At 41.1% G+C, this 22,308-nt stretch overlaps 1 protein-coding gene across 1 annotated transcript in view; it reads left to right on the forward strand.

The window, feature by feature from the left end:
• piezo1 (piezo type mechanosensitive ion channel component 1 (Er blood group)) overlaps positions 1–22,308 on the forward strand; it is a 112,764-nt gene that overhangs the window by 72,866 nt on the left and 17,590 nt on the right. Inside the window, exons 17-38 of the mRNA XM_072670990.1 lie at positions 1,559–1,717; positions 3,128–3,234; positions 3,825–3,988; positions 4,223–4,399; positions 7,212–7,337; positions 7,441–7,641; positions 9,046–9,250; positions 9,353–9,457; positions 10,132–10,288; positions 10,677–10,920; positions 11,079–11,175; positions 11,716–11,881; positions 13,347–13,436; positions 13,544–13,620; positions 14,887–14,988; positions 15,861–15,961; positions 16,391–16,505; positions 17,086–17,175; positions 17,311–17,486; positions 18,484–18,596; positions 18,689–18,844; positions 20,874–21,132. Coding sequence (XP_072527091.1) covers positions 1,559–1,717; positions 3,128–3,234; positions 3,825–3,988; positions 4,223–4,399; positions 7,212–7,337; positions 7,441–7,641; positions 9,046–9,250; positions 9,353–9,457; positions 10,132–10,288; positions 10,677–10,920; positions 11,079–11,175; positions 11,716–11,881; positions 13,347–13,436; positions 13,544–13,620; positions 14,887–14,988; positions 15,861–15,961; positions 16,391–16,505; positions 17,086–17,175; positions 17,311–17,486; positions 18,484–18,596; positions 18,689–18,844; positions 20,874–21,132 — 3,187 coding nt within the window. The remainder of the gene's footprint in view (positions 1–1,558; positions 1,718–3,127; positions 3,235–3,824; positions 3,989–4,222; positions 4,400–7,211; positions 7,338–7,440; positions 7,642–9,045; positions 9,251–9,352; positions 9,458–10,131; positions 10,289–10,676; positions 10,921–11,078; positions 11,176–11,715; positions 11,882–13,346; positions 13,437–13,543; positions 13,621–14,886; positions 14,989–15,860; positions 15,962–16,390; positions 16,506–17,085; positions 17,176–17,310; positions 17,487–18,483; positions 18,597–18,688; positions 18,845–20,873; positions 21,133–22,308) is intronic.

Raw genomic sequence — 22,308 nt, forward strand, 5'->3', positions numbered from 1 at the left:
ATCTGTGTCTGACAAAGTGTAATAATAGTAGCAGCCATATCGCCCCCTATGCTTCCTGTAGTGTATTACAGTCTGCCAGAATGACTGTGTGGACATTATAGAGCATTATAGAGCGCCTAAAGGTACACATGCACACCTGGAAGGAAAAAAAAGGGCATAGCAGATAGAATGGACCATCTGACCACAGCTGTAATGAGAATGACAATAATAATAAAGGAGAGTCGGAATAGGTGTGTGGGTCGTATGAACGTAATAGAGCACCCCCTATACGTCCTCAAGAGTATTACAGTCTGTCAGAATGACTGTGTGGACATTATAGAGCACCCAAAGGTGTACATTCACACCTGGAGGGGAAAGAGGGCATTGCAGGTATAGCGGGCCGCCTGTCCAAATTATTAAATGAATATGAGCGTTAAGAAGTGCTCTATAATGTTATATAAATCTAAAATAATAGGAGCCATATCGCCCCCTATGCTTCCTGTAGTGTATTACAGTCTATCAGAAGACCCATGTGGACACTATAGAGCACCCGAAAGTGTACATTCACACCTGGAGGGGTGAAAAAGGGCATAGCAGGTAAAGCGGACCATCTGACCAGCTGTATCAGCCCTGATTCACATGATTTTTGCCTTAATAACTATGATGACGACGACAGTGATGATAATGATGATGATGATATGCTTGCGTGTGAGAGGGTGACTGATTGCTGTGTGCGCAGTGGACAAGATCCGTTTGAGCAACCGCATTGGCGAGTTTGTTTGCGAGTGTCATACAGCAATAAAGTGAGTCAGGTTGGCTAATGTACATTTACACAGGGTGTGTGTTACACAGGGTTTTTTGCATGTGTATGTCTGGCAGTGTGGTATTGTGCATGTGTTTTTTTTGCACTGATATATACATTCAAAATATATACTAATATATATATATTTTTTTAATAATAATGTTAATTAAATTTACTTTTTGTCTGTTTTATCTTTTGCATTGGTTTTGATCTGTTTATCAGTTTAAATACTGTGTAAATGGTCTAAAATTAAACCCTGAATTGCACCAAAATAGTTATATTTAATGGTGGTTAGTTACGACTTTGATTTTCAGTCATTTTCTAGAGAACAGTGATGAAATTACAATCTTCAAAAAAAAATGTAATCTTAAAATTAAATCTGATGATTAATTGCAACATAAATGAATGTGATTAACAATTTAATAACTATTTTATTAAGTGAACTCAAGCTGCTAAATTGGGTGTTTAGCTCTCCGGCTCACTTCCTACGTTTATAAGTACCTAATATTAGGTTTTACCGACATGCAGTACATACACATTGTCTCAGGTTACACAAAACCACCAATATAAATATAACCATCGATTAAAACCTGCAGGTTTCTGTTTAAACAGTGTGAACAAAAAGCCATCGAATAAACAAACATACTCACTGCTGCCCTCTAGGTGTGTTATATCGCTGTGTTGGAGGTTAGAGCCTTGTTGTGGGTTTGTTTACATTTGTTACAGTCCTGCAGCTTTAATAATGACTATCTCTGTCTGTGCCCCCCCTCCCCCCAGGCTGTCTGACATTGGCCTGGAGACGTTTAAGCTGTCTGAACTTTTTACCAGCATCATGATCCCCGGCTTCTTCCTGCTGGCCTGCATCCTGCAGCTGCACTACTTCCACAAACCCTTCATGAAGATCACTGACCTGGAGCACGTCACACCCCTGCACAGGCAATTGCACATTCTCACTCCCGACACACACACACACACACACACACACACACACACACATGCACACACACACATGCACACACACACCAGTCAATACTGCACTAATCAATATTAGCTGTATTTTTTATAATTGATTTTAGAATATTTATATTATTTAATATAAGTACTACTATATGTTTATATTAATATATAAAAGTATAATATTAATATATTATTATATAAAAGTTTAATGTTAATATATTAATATATAGATGTTAATATTAGCTGTATTTTCTATAATTGATTTTAGAACATTTATGAAATAAATATAATTGTATTATTTTATTAAAAAATGATATAAGTACTACTATACTTTTATATTAATAACCAATAAATGATCAAATTGAGTTGATTGTGACCAGTTGAACAGGACAGTTCAACAAACACAGGTCTAGGGGCAGTTTTATGTTTGTGAGGGTGGAGCAATAATTTTTTCCAGTGGGTGACAGGTGATGCATGAAATTATGTGATTAATGAAAAAGTGATTAATTAAGTGATCAATCAAATCATGTTTCCTTATGTTTTATTTCTATATTTTTAAATATAGATTTTTATCATTATTAAAAAGGTAGTTTTGTATTGTACCTGAAACCATTTATTGAGACAAAGGCAAAAATAGAGGAACTCTAGGACTATATTCATATAATAATAATAATAATAATAAATTTCCACCTAACTATTTACACAGTCAAAAAATATCAATATTATGACCACCTACCTAATAGTGGCAATAACCACCCTTGATGACATTATTGAGGCGTTGGGCTGTATAAGGGTGATGGAAGGTGGTTGTTATAGAGGTTAGCTGCTCCACAGTGGGGCACCGGTTGCTCTGTACCACTCTTTGGAGTCAAAGTCCCCTCTGGCATCAATGCCCCATAGGGGGCGCTACTGTTAAGCCATTGGGAAGCACTCAATGTGCAAAAAGCCTATTCTCTCTACACCTTTATTACAATGGCTGTAGAAAATCCCACTTAGTGGGCGGATTCCAAGCTGCTACCACCCTTTACCCACTGTCACAGTCATATCAGAACATTATAACCACCCCTGGTCTGGAATGAACTCGGCCCGGGACGTCATGTGATGCCGTGTGACCGGGTTTGCTGCAGGTACAAATAAGCGAGCACACCAGTCAGCTGTAGCTAAACCATCAGCATGGGATGATGGTGCATTAATGACCTCTATAATGAACACCTTCCATCTATACAGTCTATGCCATAGTGTCTGGCTAGTGTCATCCAAGCAGAGAGTGGCTATTCCTACTATTAGGTAGATGGTCATAATATTCTGATCATTCCTGTATATATTCCTGTACTCCTATAGACGTGTGTGTGTGTGTGTGTGTGTGTGCGATTTTGGTTGTACGTGCAGAAAGCGATCAGCCCCAAAGCCAGAGGTGCTCCAGAGTTCAGAGGGAGGAGGCTTTGAGGAGGAGGATCTGCACACAGAGCTGGGAGACGATGAATCAGAGGATGGTGGTGAGAGCACAAAGACGTGCACTTCACACAGTGGCAAGCTCAAACCTGCTCTCAGCCCTGACACCAACACTGGTGTTAGGAAAGCTCTGTGATTCAGAGCAGAGCTATACACTATCTTGACAAAAGTATTTGGACACCTACACATTACTACACCTACAGGAGCTTTTATGACACTCCATTTTGAACTAATAGGCTGTATTAATATGGAGCCGGTCCTCCTTTACTCTAAGCTCTACCAGCAGCAGCAGCAGGTCTGGAGCTCTGCTGCAGTTACTGAGTCAGTTGGAGGCTTTTCTGCACTCTGCTCTGAGCTCAGCACTCAGCACTTTCACTGATGTGTGGAAGAAAGACAGACTGCAGGGCTAGGGGCTTGATTTTATACACATTTGGTGATGGGACTGAATCAGACACCTGAATTCAGTGATTAAGAGGTGTGTCCCAATACTTTTGTCCATATAGTGTATAGTGTATGAAATTCAGTAGAATACCTGGCGGCGCACAGACAACCTCTCTGACCGTCTGATAGGATGCCGTACACTGGTAGTAGCAGGGGACAACCCATGTAAGCTCAGCTGTCCCTCTGCCCTCAGTGATGGTGCCTAGTAAGTGGGGGCTGGTGATGGACAGGCTGATGGTGCTCTTCAGGAAGTTTTCGGATATCCTGACCCTGATCCAGGCGTTCCTCTGGAGGATCCTGGAGCTCCACATCCTCAAAATCGTTGCCTTCTTCGTGGTGTGGGTGGCGCTGTTGGAGGTGTGTGAATATGCTCTGATTACAGAAAGACTTCACCTGGAATGACTGAATGAAAGTTATTATTCTTTTTTGGCTTTTGATCTTACTGTTAATAGAAGAGGAAGTTATTAATAATAATAAATAATAAACATTAAAAAAGCAATAAATTCTAGATTAACGAAAATATTTAAAGCAATTACAGACCAAACTCTCTCTCTCTCTCGTGTGTGTGTGTGTGTGTGTGTGTGTGTGTAGCCGTCTGTGATGAATCTGGTGTTGGTGGTGTTGTGGTCCTTTGCGATGCCGTACACTCGTTTCAGACCGATGGCCTCCTGTCTGTCCACTATCTGGGTCTGCGTCATCATCGTCTGCAAAATGCTCTACCAGCTCAGCATAGTCAACCCTAGCGAGTATTCCAACAACTGCACCATGGTGAGAGACACACACACACACACACACACACACACACACACACACACACCCCTACACCAACATCACACTACACAGTGCAGTAAATGTTAACAGCACATGTGTAAAACTTTATATAACATTAGAATAACCCCAAATAAACATAAAGTCAGTGGTCAGTGAGAGTGTCTACCTGTAATTAACTCTATATAACATTAGAATAAACCCAAATAAACATAAAGTCAGTGGTCAGTGAGAGTGTCTACCTGTAATTAACTCTATATAACATTAGAATAAACCCAAATAAACATAAAGTCAGTGGTCAGTGGTCAGTGAGAGTGTCTACCTGTAATTAACTCTATATAACATTAGAATAAACCCAAATAAACATAAAGTCAGTGGTCAGTGAGAGTGTCTACATGTAATTAACTCTATATAACATCAGAATAAACCCAAATAAATAAAGTCAGTGGTCAGGGAGAGTGTCTACCTGTAATTAACTCTATATAACATTAGAATAAACCCAAATAAATAAAGTCAGTGGTCAGTAAGAGTGTCTACCTGTAATTCACTCTATATAACATTAGAATAAACCCAAATAAACATAAAGTCAGTGGTCAGTAAGTGTCTACCTGTAATTAACTCTATATAACATTAGAATAAACCCAAATAAACATAGTCAGCGGTCAGTGAGAGTGTCTACCTGTAATAAACTCTATATAACATTAGAATAAACCCAAATAAACATAAAGTCAGCGGTCAGTGAGAGTGTCTACCTGTAATTAACTCTATATAACATTAGAATAAACCCAAACAAACATAGTCAGTGGTCAGTGAGAGTGTCTACCTGTAATAAACTCTATATAACATTAGAATAAACCCAAATAAACATAAAGTCAGTGGTCAGTGAGAGTGTCTACCTGTAATGAACTCTATATAACATTAGAATAAACCCAAATAAACATAAAGTCAGTGGTCAGTGAGAGTGTCTACCTGTAATAAACTCTATATAACATTAGAATAAACCCAAATAAACATAGTCAGTGGTCAGTGAGAGTGTCTACCTGTAATTAACTCTATATAACATTAGAATTAACCCAAATAAACATAAAGTCAGTGGTCAGTAAGAGTGTCTACCTGTAATTAACTCTATATAACATTAGAATTAACCCAAATAAACATAGTCAGTGGTCAGTGAGAGCGTCTACCTGTAATTAACTCTATATAACATTAGAATAAACCCAAATAAACATAAAGTCAGTGGTCAGTGAGAGTGTCTACCTGTAATTAACTTTATATAACATTAGAATTAACCCAAATAAACATAACGTCAGTGGTCAGTAAGAGTGTCTACCTGTAATTAACTCTATATAACATTAGAATTAACCCAAATAAACACAAAGTCAGTGGTCAGTGAGAGCGTCTACCTGTAATTAACTCTATATAACATTAGAATAAACCCAAATAAATAAAGTCAGTGGTCAGTGAGAGTGTCTACCTGTAATTAACTCTATATAACATTAGAATAAACCCAAATAAATAAAGTCAGTGGTCAGGGAGAGTGTCTACCTGTAATTAACTCTATATAACATTAGAATAAACCCAAATAAATAAAGTCAGTGGTCAGGGAGAGTTATTGACTGTATGGATGTGTTCAATTCCACCAGCAGCTCAGCTGATTTATCATTGAAGGACTGGTTGGATGAACTGGGGGCTGGACAGGAACTCTCTCTCTCTCTCTCTCTCTCTCTCTCTCTCTCTCGCTCTCTCTCTCTCTCGCTCTCTCTCTCTCTCTCTCTCTCTCTCTCTCTCTCTCTCTCTCTCTCGCTCTCTCTCTCTCTCTCTCTCTCTCTCTCTCTCTCTCTCTCTCGCTCTCTCTCTCTCTCTCTCTCTCTCTCACTCTCTCGGCTGCCTGCTGAGAGGATAATCCTTGCTCTAATTACTCGCCCCCACTTGTGTTTGCTTCATGTTGATGCGTTTAGTCTGAAAGTTTCGGGCTGGTGAGGGGGAGCGGTGAACACTGAGGCGTTTGGCTCTCCGGTGATTAGCGGAGGTTTATAAGCGTTCATTACTGCCACATTAGCACAGAGCTCACAAGCTTCCCTGCTTAGCCTGATTACGGCCCAGGACATATATAGCGATCATGGCTGATAGCTGACATTGTTCATGTACATATCTGTCAGTGGCAACGTACACAGACAAACGGACAAAAGTATTGGGACACCTGCTTATTCACTTTTTGCTTTTGAAATCAACTTCCTGCTTTTGTTGGAGTAACTGTCTCTACTGTCCAGAGAAGATTTTGGAAGACCATGGCTGTGAGGATTTGATTGCATTCAGCGACAAGAGCGATCAGTGAGGTCAGGGTGTTGGATGATGATCACCACCCCACCTCATCATCCCCAACTCATCCCAAAAGTACTGGATGGAGCTCCACCACCATCATTCCAGAGATCACAGTTCTTCCACTGCTCCACAGCTCCTCAATGCTGGGGGGCTTTACACCCCTCTAACCCACGCCTGGCATTATTAGGCAGCATGGTGCTGATAGGTTCATGATGTTTATCATACTTAATGTCTGTGAAATTTACGGTTATAGAGTCCTGAGTACGCCGGCCATCAATACAGAAGTGTATTATGCAGAAGCTGTTTTTCTCTTTTTTTATTATTTAAATGGTTTGAATGGTTTCCTCTAACATCAGTGTCCATTTTTAAATATATATATATATATAATATCTAAAATACCTGGACTTGCTTAAGCCTGCAAACTCTCTGTAAAATAGTAATATGAATATGAAAAGGTTTTAAAGTCTTGCCATCCTTCTGTCTCCTCCAGCCTCTTCCTAATGAGACCAGTCTGGAGATTGATGAGATTCAGAATTCCACGCTTTATAAAGACCTGGTGGATCCAGCCAACTGGTTTGGGTTCAGGAAGGACGCCACAGCTTTAGGATACAGTAAGGTGAGATTCCCCCCGTAGTGCCCCCAGTTAAAATACACATATATAAATACAGAATGTCGGAGTTATGCTCCAAACTGGCTGTTCTGTTGTTCTGTTCCGTCAGAATCACCTGCTGGTTCTGCTGCTGCTGGTGTTTGAGGCCACGGTGTATCGGCACCAGGTTCATCATTACAGGCAGCTCCAGCGTTCTCCGCCCACCATCCCCGCCATCTTCCCCCAGGCCACGCGGGACAAACTGGACCAGGGTCTGCTGCCCTGCATCAAATACCTGCTCAACTACAGCTTCTACAAGTTCGGCCTGGAGGTCAGAGTCCTTCTCTCTCTCACTCTCTCTCTCTCTCTCTCTGTCTGTGTTCTCTCAGTTAGATTCAATGTTTTTAATACGCTTAAAGCAGCTTGGTTATGTACTATTTAAAAAAAAAATTAAATGATTAAACCATTAAATAGTTGAAACAGGAAACAGTATGTAGACAGATAATAAATAATAAATGTATAAAATAATACATTATGTATTTTTTTTTACTATTTTTGTCTAGTTACTGTTTCCTGTTTTCTGATGCACACTACTGCATCTAAAGAAAATAGAATATGGTAGGGCTAACCAAACTAAGGGCTGAGCGGCGCTCTGTAAACAAAAGAGAGGTAGTGGCTAGACCGAAGGGCAACCAAACGGAACTAAAACCGAAATGAACGTACCTCGCTTGCTTCTAGAGGAGGTCTGAGAACATTGCCTGAACATGAACTGCAAACTAGAGCCGACCTGAACACGCCAGTAACGCATGCAGAGTCTCTAAGCGCCGTAAAGATTACCAACGGAGTCAGTTCACGGCAGTGAACAAAGAGGGTAAAGCTTCTTATGTACTCCCAGTCCCAGGTGCAACACATGAACAAAATGAATCAACACAAAAGAACATGAATCAAACCAATTGAACAGAACCAAACACGCCCGGAAATGAAGTGGAAGTCCTTATTTGGGCCTGTGGGCGGCGGCTCAGGATCGCCCCGGGCGCCCCAGGCCCCATCTCCTTCATATGCTTACTGTTATTACAATAGCAAAATTTATCAGGATACAATAATAAATCGTCATATTGCTCAGCTCTAGAATATAGTAAAAAAAATTTGTTATAATTTCATTCAGAAAGATAAACTGTCCAGTCCAACTGTTAAATCCACAAATGTTCGACCTGTTTTATGTTGATACTGTTTAATTTGTCATTTATGCAAACTCTAAATTAAATATTCAAATAATTTGAGATTCTGAATTTCTGATTTTCATGAATTATAAGCTATTAATCAAAAGTAAAACAAGCAGGCTTGAAGAGTTCATATATATTATGAATAAAAAATTCTTGACATTTTGACAAACTTTTTGAATAAAGTTATGATAAATGACCGTTTTCACAATATTCAGTTTTTTAAATAATAAAAATAAAACTGAAGATGTTTTTATACAAAAATAATTTTCAATACAAAAACCTAAAAGATCCTGTGTTGTTTATGATATAACTAAATCTACATAACATGGGGCTGTTATTGCATGTGAGCTTGTTAATGCCAGGACTGAATGAACCGTGGTGCTTCTCTGATCCCTGTAAACAAACTCGCCCGTTCCTACAACCTCATCAGACAACAGCATCAGATCCCAGAGGGTTAGAGAGGGTTCGAGAACCCCTCCAGTGACTCCAGCTGCTTTTCCTTTCCTCACTAGATCTGCTTTTTGATGACGGTGAACGTGATCGGTCAGCGCATGAACTTCCTGGTCATTCTCCACGGCTGCTGGTTGGTTGCAATCATGGTGAGGCGACGCCGGGCGGCCATCGCCAAAATCTGGTCCAAGTACTGCCTGTTCCTCGTCATCTTCATGATCTACCAGTACATCCTGTGTGTGGGCATCCCCCCAGCTCTCTGCATGGGTCAGTCTGATGTCCGCGGTCCACTCGCATCAGACACGCACCACCATCCAACTGTTGATGTTCCTGTTAACTGCTTTACTGGTGTTTCTTTTGTTTTTTCAGATTATCCATGGAGGTGGAAAACCTCAGTCACCATCAACTCAGCTCTGATCAAATGGATCTACCTACCTGACTTCTACACCATCCCCAACTCCAGAAACCTCATTGGTGAGTCTCTGAGCAGGGCTTGAGCATGTCCTCCATACATTTGACCTGAGGTGTGATCATATCTTCTTCACCTAGTCCGACTGGGTTGGTGGAATTGGTGGAACTCGGGCATGTTGGTGGGGCTTCCTTGCATTGGCCGCTATTTTGCAGTCCATCCACAACTTGGACCTGGCCACCAGATGTCTCCACCTTTAGCCATTTCTTAGTAGAGGTACTTGTATGCGTAGGGCAGCTTCACCACCCACATGCTTCACAGTGGACAACGTTCTCCAGTGGTCTTCTGGCTCATCCACAAACGTCAGGCGGCCGACAGTATTCTTTTTGGACAGTGGACGTCTTCCTTGCTTCGTTTGTCCCTGCAAACCTTTTCAGTCTCAGTGTTTGCCTGATGGGTGGTCTCATGAACACTGGCATCACTGTAGGCCCTTAGATACCTAAGGTAGTTACCCTGGGCTGTGGCTGAATGTCCTCCATTTGTCGATCATTTTCCTCGCAGTGGATTGGTGGAGGCCAAGCTCCTTTACCAGTAACTCTCTTTCTGAGGTCCTCTGTTTGATGCTGTGGTCAGCACGTCCCCAGCTACAGTAAGAACAGCCTATATGTAAGGTATTTTACACTGTGTGTGTGTGTGTGTGTGTGTGTGTGTGTGTGTGTGTGTGTGTGTGTGTGTGTAGCGGATTTCCTGCTGCTGATGTGCGCCTCTCAGCAGTGGAAGGTGTTTGAGAATGAGAAGAAGGAGGAGTGGATGGTGATGGGAGGGGAGAACAGCGATAACCCGGACCCCATGGACGGACTGCCCTTTAACCCCGCCCCCAACTTCATCAACTGCAGGTACTGCCCCAGTTACGCCTACTGCCCCCACTGCAGTGCCCCCTGCAGTGTTCACACAGAATTACGGGATAAATGAGCACATATTTGTCACTTTAAATACACACACAAACACACACACACTACTGAACTAGGGGCAGTGAGCACACACACACACACTCTTTGGGCAGCCAACTCCAGCACCTGGGATGTAGCAGAGAGGGTGAAGGGTCTTGCTCAAGGGTCCAACAGTGGCGTATCGAACCCACAACCCTGTCATCAGTAGCCCGGAGCTCTAACTGCTGAGCCAGCACTGCCCCTATAAGTGGTTAAAAAACAGTTGAGGTAATAATCAATAATAATTTGATGATTTGCCTCACTGTCTCTCTCTCTGTCTCTCTCTCTCTCTCAGGTCGTATCTGGACATGACGAAGATTCTGGTGTTCAGATACATGTTCTGGTTCGTGCTGGCCGTGGTGTTCGTGACGGGTTCCACTCGGATCAGCGTGTTTGGGTTGGGATATCTGCTCGCCTGCTTCTTCTTCCTGCTGTTTGGAACCCGGCTGCTCATTAAACGCTCCCGTACCCGACTGCTGATGTGGGACTGCCTCATCATCTACAACGTCACGGTCATCATCTCCAAAAACATCCTGTCTGTGAGTTATTGGGAATTCAGACGCTTCCAGAAGCTTCTGCTGTTGTTTTTGTTGCTTTTATTTGTGTATATATATATAAAAGTGTAATTAATTGATGGTGTGTGTGTGTGTGTGTGTGTGTGTGTGTGTGTGTGTGTGTGTGTGTGTGCGCATGTCAGATCCTGGCTTGCGTGTTTGTGGCTGAGATGCAGGCTCGATTCTGCTGGGTGATTCAGCTCTTCAGTCTGGTCTGCACAGTCAAAGGCTACTACGACCGTAAGTCCGCTCGCTAAAATCCTAGTATTAAAAATTTTAAAAATGAAGCTCGGTATTAATAGTGGTTCATTCTGTCAGTGTCAGAAACTCTCATTTTGAACAAGATGCACATGAATAACAAATAATACGTTCTTTAAAAACAATAATAAGCTCTTACTGATCCAAACTCTGAATAAGCTCACTCTGGAAAAAATCCAGCGCATCCAACAAGAGCCCCAGAAAGCCTCACCCCTCTTCTTATACACAGCAGTAGAAACATGGTGGCTCACAGAAAGCTCTGCTGATGGATTCTACACACTGATCTATTTTACTGTGTGGACATGCACCACCCTAACTCCTCCGGGGGCAGGGCTACACCAGTGAACGCTCAGTGAAATGACCACCAGGGGGCCTGTGGAAGGAAAAGTTGGAGAAATAATATCTAATTGGGATCAGATGATGCTCATGTTTCGGTTTTAGTCTGTAGACCTGAGCTTCTGTGTATTGTATTGATTATATTGAATCCTATTGTAAATAATGTGTGTGTGTGTGACTCTGCAGCTGCATCTCTAAGTGATAAGGAGTGCAGTTTGCCCGTCGAAGAAGCAGGGATTATCTGGGACAGCATCTGCTTCTTCTTCCTCCTGCTGCAGAGAAGAGTCTTCCTCAGCTTCTACTTCCTGCACGTGACTGCGGACCTGCAGGCTTCAGCACGGCAGGCCTCCAGGTCAGAGCGCCCCCTGAGGGAATGGAGTGGAGGGTTTCACTGTTCAGTATGGGAACAGTGAGCTGTTCTTGAGGCTACAAGAAAATACATTTGAGAATTTGAGAATTAAAAAAAAAAGTTTCTTTCCATGAAACAAACTCATCTTTTAAATGTTTATTTATTTGTTTGTTGGTTTATTTATTTCAATTATTTATTTAAGTTTTTCTATTCTTAAAACCAGCCCAGTTTTTTAATGAAACTTTATGGTAAGGGAATTATAATTCAAATTCCAAATGCAGGAAGTAGAATTGGAATTCTATGAAATAAAAAAAAAATTATGGTACATAATTAAGGAATATTTAACAATAAAGCTTTACAGTATATTTTATATATAATTACAACATGAATTTCAGACAGGTATTATTGTATGGACTTTATGTACACAATACCTTATTATAGTAAATAGGGCTATTTTTTATTTTTATTTTTTACCACAAATTAACATTAAAAACATCTATATCTATACTCTATAAAACAGATCATTAAAACTGTAATAAATTTAAAAATGTGGAAAATAATGGGGCAGCACTTCATTTCCCAGAATACGGAAAAATGAAAAGATATTGCTAATTATTTAACATTAAATGAATGTATGTTAAAAGTTAATTCATTTCAGTTTATTTATGTAATAGTTTTATTTTTTATTTAATTATTTGTTATTTTATTTTAATTAGTAGGTAATTAGTTAATAAGTTAGCTTAATGTTAGTGTCTGTACTTACATTTGATAGAAAAATGTTTGTTAAAAGTATCAGAATTTCACTGATATGTGAGAAGTATGACGTTCTCTGAATTGCTGTGAATTCAGTTCCACTTTCTGTGATTCCAGTTTATTTCAGTTCAGCCTCCTGTAGGATGGATTCAATTGAACTGGATTCAATTGAACTGAAATTCTGAATTTTGATGCCATTATATGATTCCAAATATAAATAAAATAAAATATAGTAAATAAAAAAAAAATTCCAGACATTAATACTCCATTAAAACAAGGTCAGATTGGTGATTGTATTTCCTCAAGCTGTATGTGCTCTGTGTGTCACATGAATAACAAATAATCAGTTCTTTAAAAACAATAATAAGCTCTTACTGACCCAAACTCTGAATAAGCTTACTCTGGAAAAAATCCAGCGCATCCAACAAGAGCCCCAGAAAGCCTCACCCCTCTTCTTATACACAGCAGTAGAAACATGGTAGCTCACTCTGTGATTCCAGTTCATTTCAGTTCAGCCTCCTGCAGGATGGATTCAATTGAACTGAATTAAATTATTGCACAACCTTAATGCCATTATATGATGCAAACAAAAAAAAATGAATAAAAAAGTAAATAAAAGTACATTCCAGACATTAATGCTCCATTAAAACGAGGTCAGATTGGTGACTGTATTCCCTCTAGCCGTATCGAATGTGCTCTGTGTGTTTGTGTACAGGGGTTTCGAGCTGTTCAGAGCCAGCATCATAAAGAACATGCGTTTCCATCAGCAGGCAGAGAAGAAATCCATCCAGCAGCTGAAAAACTCGTGAGTACAGGAACATTTAAGCTCTGTTTTACAGAACATCACCATTTAGAGGTTAAATAGGTTGTGAATCAGTGAATTGGAGTTCATATGTTGGTCTGTCCTTACAGGATGGAGCGAATCCGTGATAAACAGCAGAAGTATAAAGAAGGCCGGAAACCATCTGAAAGAGAAGAACAGCCAGCAGGTAAACAATCAGCACACACTCTGACTCCTCCCACTAAAACTGCAATGAATAATTAGTTCAACAATCGATTAATAATCCACTTATTATAGGAATAATAGACTAATAGTCTTATTTGTTTTCTCTCCTTTTGTTGCTGCCATCAAGTTCTATCAGTACGTTAAACTTTTTCTTTCTTAGTTCAACCAAATATTAGAAGCGCCCCCTACGCTTCTTGTAGTGTATTACAGTATGTCAGAATGACCGTGTGGATCATATGAACATTATAGAGCATTATAGAGCACCCCCTACGCTTCTTGTAGTGTATTACAGTCTGTCAGAATGAGCTTGTGGATCAATTAAACATTATAGAGCATTATAGAGCACCCCCTACGCTTCTTGTAGTGTATTACAGTCTGTCAGAATGAGCTTGTGGATCAATTAAACATTATAGAGCGTTATAGAGCGCCCCCTACACTTCCTGTAGTGTATTGCAGTCTGTCAGAATGAGCGTGTGGATCAAATAAACATTATAGAGCACTATAGAGCGCCCCCTATGCTTCCTGTAGTGTATTACAGTCTGTCAGAATGAGCATTTGGATCATATGAGCATTATAGAGTATTATAAATATTTAAAAAGCAGTATATAGTGCTTTTTAAATAAAACTATAGAAGCTATACTCCCCCCTGTGATTACCGTCTGTCCGCATTAACCTTATAGACCATTTTCTTGTTTTAGTAAATTACTTCTGGGAGGACAATAAGCAATTTATTTAAATAATATTTAATTTAATTAAAACATTTGAATATAGCAGTTAATTATTAAAGCCATATGTATTTGACTATGTCATTATGGGGCATTTTCCTTTTTTGTCATGTTTACAGACATGAGTTTCGAAAAATACAGATTAATATGAGAGTAGAGATTACTACTCTAAAGATACATCAGCTTTAAAAACCAACCTGCTGTGAAGAGATCTCACGATGCCTAAAGCCCAGCCTGAAATTGTGGAATGGGAAATTCTGCTTCTGGTGGCATTTTCTCTGAGTTGCAGCCCACCGGTGTGACATTTACTCACACAGTGACTTACAGGCCATCACACTGGTGTGTGTGTGTGTGTGTGTGTGTGTGTGTGTGTGTGTAAATGAGTAAAACCAGGACTGGAGTTTCCGATTGTAGAGTGGATTATCTGTGTTTCATGACCATCCTCAGTAAATGCAGGGATAACTGGTCCCAGTCCATCATCAGGGACTGCTAGTCATGCCGTATCTCTACTCTTCCTCACTCAGAGTCGCAGAAGGAGGCCGAGAGGAAAGAGAGGAAGGAGAGGAAGGAGAGGAAGTCCTCCAAACAGAAAGAGTGGCACCGGCCCTGGATAGACCACGCCACTGGTACACCCACAACACACACTCCTGTCCAACACAGGAGCTCTAAAGTAGCCTGTTCCTACCTTCACTTACTCACAGCAGCTTAGTTGTGTTCAGCACACAGTCAGTAAAGGATACATTGGCTAGTAAAATCATACACGTCATTAAAATCAAGTCAATAAATGGGATATTTCTCAGTATGATGCTGTTTTAAGATTATTAGAATCTTATTTTACTTGTTTTAAGTGATTTTATCAAGTAAAACAGTTTAAATCCAACAAAATAATCAAGTTAATAAATAATACTTATAATAAAACAATTAAGCACGAATGGTATAAAACACTTTCTATAAGCTTGTAATAATCCTGTAATAATAATAGCATGATGAGAAATGTGCATAGAAACACAGAAACTGAGCTGAGTTTGCCTTCATCTCTTAAATATGGCTGTAAAACATATATTTAATAATTTCATACCTACAGATGACTCTAAATACATTTCTAAAGACCTTTTAATTGGGTTAAATTACTACTAATAAGAGAAAATAAGGTTTGCAAGATTTCAGTCTGTGGTGAAAGTTAAAGTATTTGGCATAGGTCCTGTCCTCAGCCCAGGTCTCGCAACGTCTGGACCTAGCACCTAGTTTGCTGCTTTTTGGTGCTGCTTACGTTCCAGGGGGTTCTATGTACGGCAGGGCCAGAGCCAACCCCCTGTAACGTCAGCAGCATCTGAAAGCTGGAAAATAGGCGTGAGGATAGGTCTTTAAACACAGGTGGAAGCTGGTGGTTGGTTGAGGAAAAGGTGACGCAGCACCTAGAGTTTTATTAAGATCTACAGCTCATGAGCCCCTATTCAGCAGCACAGGTTCTGATCTGCTGCATGTGCTCCTCTCCTAGTTTTGCATTCTGGAGATTATTACCTGTTTGAGTCGGACAGCGGCGAGGAGGAGGACCTCTCAGTGGACGAGCAGAAACAACGCAAACAGACTGCTTTTCAGGTAACACACACACACACACACACACACACACACACACACACACACACACACACACACATCTTTAAGGAGAACAGTATTGGGACGCCTGTTCTTTCCTTGTTTAAACCAATAGAATAATTAAATCCCTCCTAATGGAATCAATAAATTCCCTCATCCCCGAATCGTCCCATTAAAGATCCATCATTCCAGAGAACACAGTTCTTCCACTCCTCCACAGCTCAATGCTGGGGGGCTTTATACCCCTCTAGCCCACACCTGGCATTAGGCAGCATGGTGCCAATAGGTTCATGATGTTGATCTGCTCCAGAGAGTCCTATTCTATTGGCAGTTTTGACGGATTGCTAACGACTCAACGTGTGTGACACAAGATTTTTGTGTGTGTGTGTGTGTGTGTGTGTGTGTGTGTGTGTGTGTGTTTGTTCTCCACAGCTGGCGTATCAGGCGTGGGTGAGCAGTGCTAAACATGCGCTGCGTGAGCGACAACAGAGACAGAGAGAGCAAAGACTGGAGAGAGAGAGACAACAAGCTGGCTCACGGGCCTCAGGTCAACACACACACACCCACGCATACACACACACATACACACACACACACACACACACACACACACACACATCCAAAACTGCAGCTTTACAATAAAATTAATTTGCAATTTAATTGGATGTTCGACTTCCATAGACTTCCATTTGACTTCCATTGGACGTTTGAACTCCATTGACTTCCATTGAAATTTTGACCTCCATTGACTTCCATTAGACACTTGACATCCATTGACTTCCATTAGACACTTGACATCCATTGACTTTCATTGGACACTTGAACTCCATTGACTTCCATTGGACACTTGACCTCCATTGACGTCCATTGGAGGTTTGACCTCCATTGGACACTTGAACTCCATTGACACTTGATCTCCATTGACTTCCATTAGACACTTGACCTCCATTGACTTCCATTGGATACTTGACCTCCATTGACTTCCATTGGACACTTGAACTCCATTGACTTCCATTGGAACCACCTACCTAGTATCTAATGTAGCTTGTGTGAAACCTGCTGTTCTTATTGTTCTTTATGGTCATTATTATAATATTAGAGGACTGTCTCACTCTTCCTTTACTCAGGGGGTGATGGAGAGGGGGCCGGGGCTGTTTTTGAGGAGCAGGAGTTACAGGTGGAAGAGGAGGAGCTGGGAGAAGAAGGGGAGGAGTCAGGTACATTTCTCAGTTATAATAAGCTCCTCCTATGAGTACATTCCAGCTGCTGTCGTGGGGCTGAGCCAGCTTGCACTTAAGTGTCACTTTTTGAGAGAGGGTAAGTTCTTCAGTGTGACCCTGATGCTCTTCCAGGAACCCGCAGTGACACAGTGCAGAGAATCCTGGACATCCTGAAGTTCCTCTGGGTGCTCATTCTGGCCATGGTGGACGGTTTCACGCTGTGGCTCAACATGCTGACCAAGCAGTACGTCGACACGTCCACTGTGCTGTGTGAGGAGCGCTACATGCTCATCCACCACATCGACCAGGTGAGGAAGTCCACACCTGCACCAAAAACCTTCAGAGCACAGCGCCACATAGTGGTCTTTACTCTGTCTGACCTCAGCTCCTCTGATTGACTCTGTCAGTCCCCACTTCTTATTATATCCCTGCTGTCCGTTCAGAGGAGGACGGCTTTCCCATTTAGGGTTTAATTCTTCTCTGTGGTTCTTCTTCTTCTTGCTTTTAGTGAGGTTCAGATTTTTATTGATTTAAATTGGACGTTTGACCTATATTGAAATTGATCCATTGATCTCCATTGAAAGTTTGACTTCCATTGATCTCCATTGAAGTTTTTCAATTGACTTCCTTTTAAAGTTTTCCATTGGATGTTAGTCTTGCAGTGACTTCCTTTGGATGTTTGTCTCTCATTGACTTCCATTGGATGTTTAACCTTTATTGAAAGTTTGACTTCCATTGACTTCCATTGGGCGTTTGATTTCCATTGGATGTTTGACCACCATTGAAAGTTTGACTTCCATTGATCTCCATTGAAAGTTTTTTAATTGACTTCCTTTTAAAGTTTTCATTGAATGTTAGTCTTTCAGTGATTTTCATTGGATGTTTGACTTCCATTGACTTCCATTGAATGTTTAACCTCCATTGAAAGTTTAACTTCCATTGACCTCCATTGGACGTTTAATTTCCATTGGACCTTTACCTTTACTTTTTTACCTTTACTGGACGTTTGTCTTCTATTGATTTCTATTGGACGTTTGATTTCTATTGACCTCCATTTAAAATTTTCCATTGGATGTTTGTCTTCCATTGATTTCCATTGGATGTTTAACCTCCATTGAAAGTTTGACTTCCATTGACCTTGATTGGACGATTGGCTTCTATTGACTTCCATTGTCTTGTTTACTCTCAGTGCCTTGTCTTTCTGTAGGTTCTGCTTGTGGTTCTAAGTGGTTCTTTCTCGTGCTCTTAAGTGGTATCGCTTTGTCAGAGTTAGGCTGTTGTAATATGTGTATGTATGACCTGCAGAGGCCCACCAGGGAGCCCATGGATGACCAGCTCTCCCAAGGTAGTGAGAGTCCCACTCTGGAGACGTGTCTAGACGAAACCGATACTGAGGTCAACATCAGCACCGCTGTCAGGTGGGTCTGCTGTCTCACTGCTTTAAAGCTCTGGTGCTCAAGCTGAATCAGCTGACCTTCGGTACGTTTCTGACCCTCTCTTATTGCCGCAGTACCTCTGAGCTGGAGGACGTCAGTGAGCTGGAGGGAGCGCAGGGCTACAGCAGCACCACTTTGAGCTCCCAGCCGACCCTGCAGCTGGAGCCCGACTCACGGACCCTCAGACGCAAGCGCCGCTCCAGAACCGCCAGCGAACTGCTCACAGACAAGTAAGACCTGCGGAGTTAGCACATGTCTGTATAAGGACTAGACTGAGAAACTACAGGCCTACACTTTAAAAACTGAGGTTCTGCGAAGGGTTCTATTAGCAATGCCATAAAAGAACCATATTTGGTTGCATGAAAAAGTGTGTTTACAATAGAGTGTGAAGAACCTTGGCATTGATAAGGAACCTTTACATCAATCCTCTAAAAGGTTCACTCTCACATCTCGTATTCGCCATTTGGACAAAAGTATTGGGACACCTGCTCGTTCAGTGTTTCTTTTGTAGTCAAGGGTACTAAAACAAGCTTATCTTGCTTTTGTTGGAGTAACTGTCTCTACTGTCCAGGCAGGAAGGCTTTCTACTAGATTTTAGAGGAGCATTGCTGTGAGGATTTGATTGCATTCTGTAACAAGAGCAGTGTTAGTAAGGTGAGGATATTGGATGATGATCACCACCCGACCTCATCATCCCCAACTCACCCCCCAACTCATCCCAAAAGTACTGGATGGAGCTCCACCACAATCCATCATTCCAGAGAACACAGTTCTTCCACTGCTCCACAGCTCCTCAATGCTGGGGGTCTTTAGACCCTTCTAGCTCATGCCTGGCATTATTAGGCAGCATGGCGTCAATAGGGTCATGATGTTTATCTGCTCCAGAGAGTCCTAATCTATTGGGAGTACTTCTCTGCAGAGTCTAGACAAGCTGTGTGTCTGTGTGCATTGGCACATCTGTGTCAGCAGCAATGGATGCAACTTAAAGTAGCTGAATCCATTTGTTAGAAGGGGTGTCCTTAAATATTTGGATATATAGTGTACAAACATATATAAAAGGGTTCTTCTGTGGCATCGCTTAAAGGATATGGAAATGGACAGCAGATTTCCATTAAAAATGGGAACTTCACTCAAGAATGTTCTACGTTTTGTTTTGAATGATATTTTTGGCCGTAAATAAACCTCCAACACTCTCAGGATTTCCACTGTTTGGGTCCAATTATCAGTAAACCTCAAGATGTTTTTATGGTCCGAGTGTAGAATTGCAGTAACAGACACTTGGCAGTTCATATTTCCCAAGGAAAAAAAAAGAAAACCCAACTCTTCAGGGGAGAGATGGGCACAAGCGAACATTGTGGGGAAAAATAGAGAGGTTCTACGTTCTAAATAGAGGTCCTTCAAGGGTAGTTTAGTACTTTCGTATAAGCAACTCTAAGAACCATTAATAGTTCTCGGCAACACTGAAGGGGAGTTCTTCTCTATTATGGAAAAGAGTTCCACTACCGTTTTCAGCACTGTGTACACTATATGGACAAAAGTATTGGGACACCAGCTTATTTATTGCTTCTAACTGTCTCTGCTGTCCAGAGAAGAAGGCTTTCTACTAGATTTTGGGAGAGCATTTGGGATTTGATTGCATTCAGTAACATGAGCGTTAGTGAGGTCAGGATGTTGGATGATGATCACTACCCCACCTCATCATCCCCCCCAACTCCCAAACTCACCCCAAAAGTACTGGATAGAGCTCCACCACCATCCATCATTCCAGAGAACACAGCTCTTCCACTGCTCCACAGCTCCTCAATGCTGGGGGGCTTTATACCCCTCTAGCCCACGCCTGGCATTATTAGGCAGCATGGCGCCAATAAGCTGTACCCCCTCATGCTGCTTTATATTTACATTTATGGCATTTAGCTGACGCTCTTATCCAGAGCAACTTACAAGGTAACTCATATTACAAAGATGGGCCAACCTAGTGTTAGGAGTCTTTCCCAAGGACTCTTATTGGTGTAGCGCAGACCGGGAATCGAACCCCAGTCTCTCACATGGTGTGGTAGCTCACTGGCAGGTATCACTGATATACCTGAGATTTACATGAGATACATGGTTCTGTATCTCTCAGCTTGTCCAGAAATGCATGTGTGCTGTAGGAGTGTCTCCAAGCACAAGTTCCACTTCCAGACTATAGGGGGAGCCTACAGTTTTTCGCTTGTTTATCGTTAAACTGTCACCGTAATGTTCCTCCGTGTCCTCCTACAGGCCTTACTGCATAGAGGAGCTCGTACAGAGTCGCGATTTCTACTCCTCTCAGAACCGGCTGCTCAAACTCCTCTTCGCTCTCTACAACGTTCTGGCCGCTCACTCCGAGCTGGTGTGCTACTTCATCATCGTTCTCAACAACGTGGTGACTGCCTCGGTCATCTCTCTGGTCCTGCCCATCCTCATCTTCCTCTGGGCCATGCTGGCCGTGCCTCGGCCCTCAAAGAGCTTCTGGATGACCGCCATCGTTTACACAGAGGTGGGGGGAAAAGCTGGACAGACACTGGGGTCAGGGATTAGGCTGTATTGTGCTGGGCTGTAAACAGATGTGTAGATATGGAAACTGTTTATCTGCACTATGCCTAATGTCAACACAGACACACCACAGACACACACCGTCTACGCTCTGTTTCCTCAGAGTGTTGATATATAGCTTCAGGCCATATTTATATATATTTAATTCACTGCACATCTGTGTTTTACAAGATTCAGAGTCCTAAATCATGTCCAGCTTGGCTTTTTGCATTCTTCATAAAGACTTATATTGCTGTTTTGCTTTTGGAGATCTGGCAGCTGCCTCCTTTTTGGCTGCTTTGCAGTCCAATCTTACTGAATGCTCTTTAGCTCAGGGCTTTAAGCAGTACTTCAGCATTAACTGAACATGGGGAAGCTCTGGAAACACTAAATTAATGACATATGCCAAATTTACATTGTTTTTTTTATAAAATTACAAAGAAGAATACAAATATACAAATCATAAACAATTTTTGGGTGCATAAAAGCAATTATGGTATAAGATATGAGCCTATTTTTTTATTTTTAAGGAGCTATTTAATCTATTAAGCTATTTAATGCTGATTTATGCTGGTCAGGTGTAGGATTGTGTTGGCAAGAATCATGAATCAATATTACGATTTAGTATATTGCAATATATTGAATTACTGTAAGCAAGACGATATATTTTTAAAAATGTCATAGAATAAAAAAAATAACATCATATGCATAAAATCTGAGGAATCTAGTGTTTGGGGTGTAAACACAACATAAAATGAACTACTGTCTGCCACCAATATTTGCATGTAACCTATTCCATTTAATATAGTTTTTAAGTATGAATTAAACTATTAAATAACTATTAGACATGATTAAAATAATACAATTAAAATATTTATTCTATTATATAAGTGTATATGTAGTGTACTATATATATATATATATATATATATATACCCTATATATACCCTATTATCATGCCCTTCTGGACATCGGTCAGATCACATCTTTTGCCCATGACTATGGTTCTGCACCCTGCTACAGCTGACTGCTGTGCTTGCTCATGTATTCGTGCAGCAAACCCTCATCTGTGACTATCTGACGTCCCGGGCCAAATTAATTCCAAATCAGGGGTGGGCATAATGTTCTGATATGACCGTGA

This window comes from Salminus brasiliensis, chromosome 25 (genome assembly GCF_030463535.1).
Source record: "Salminus brasiliensis chromosome 25, fSalBra1.hap2, whole genome shotgun sequence".
NCBI classification, from domain to species: Eukaryota; Metazoa; Chordata; class Actinopteri; order Characiformes; family Bryconidae; genus Salminus; species Salminus brasiliensis.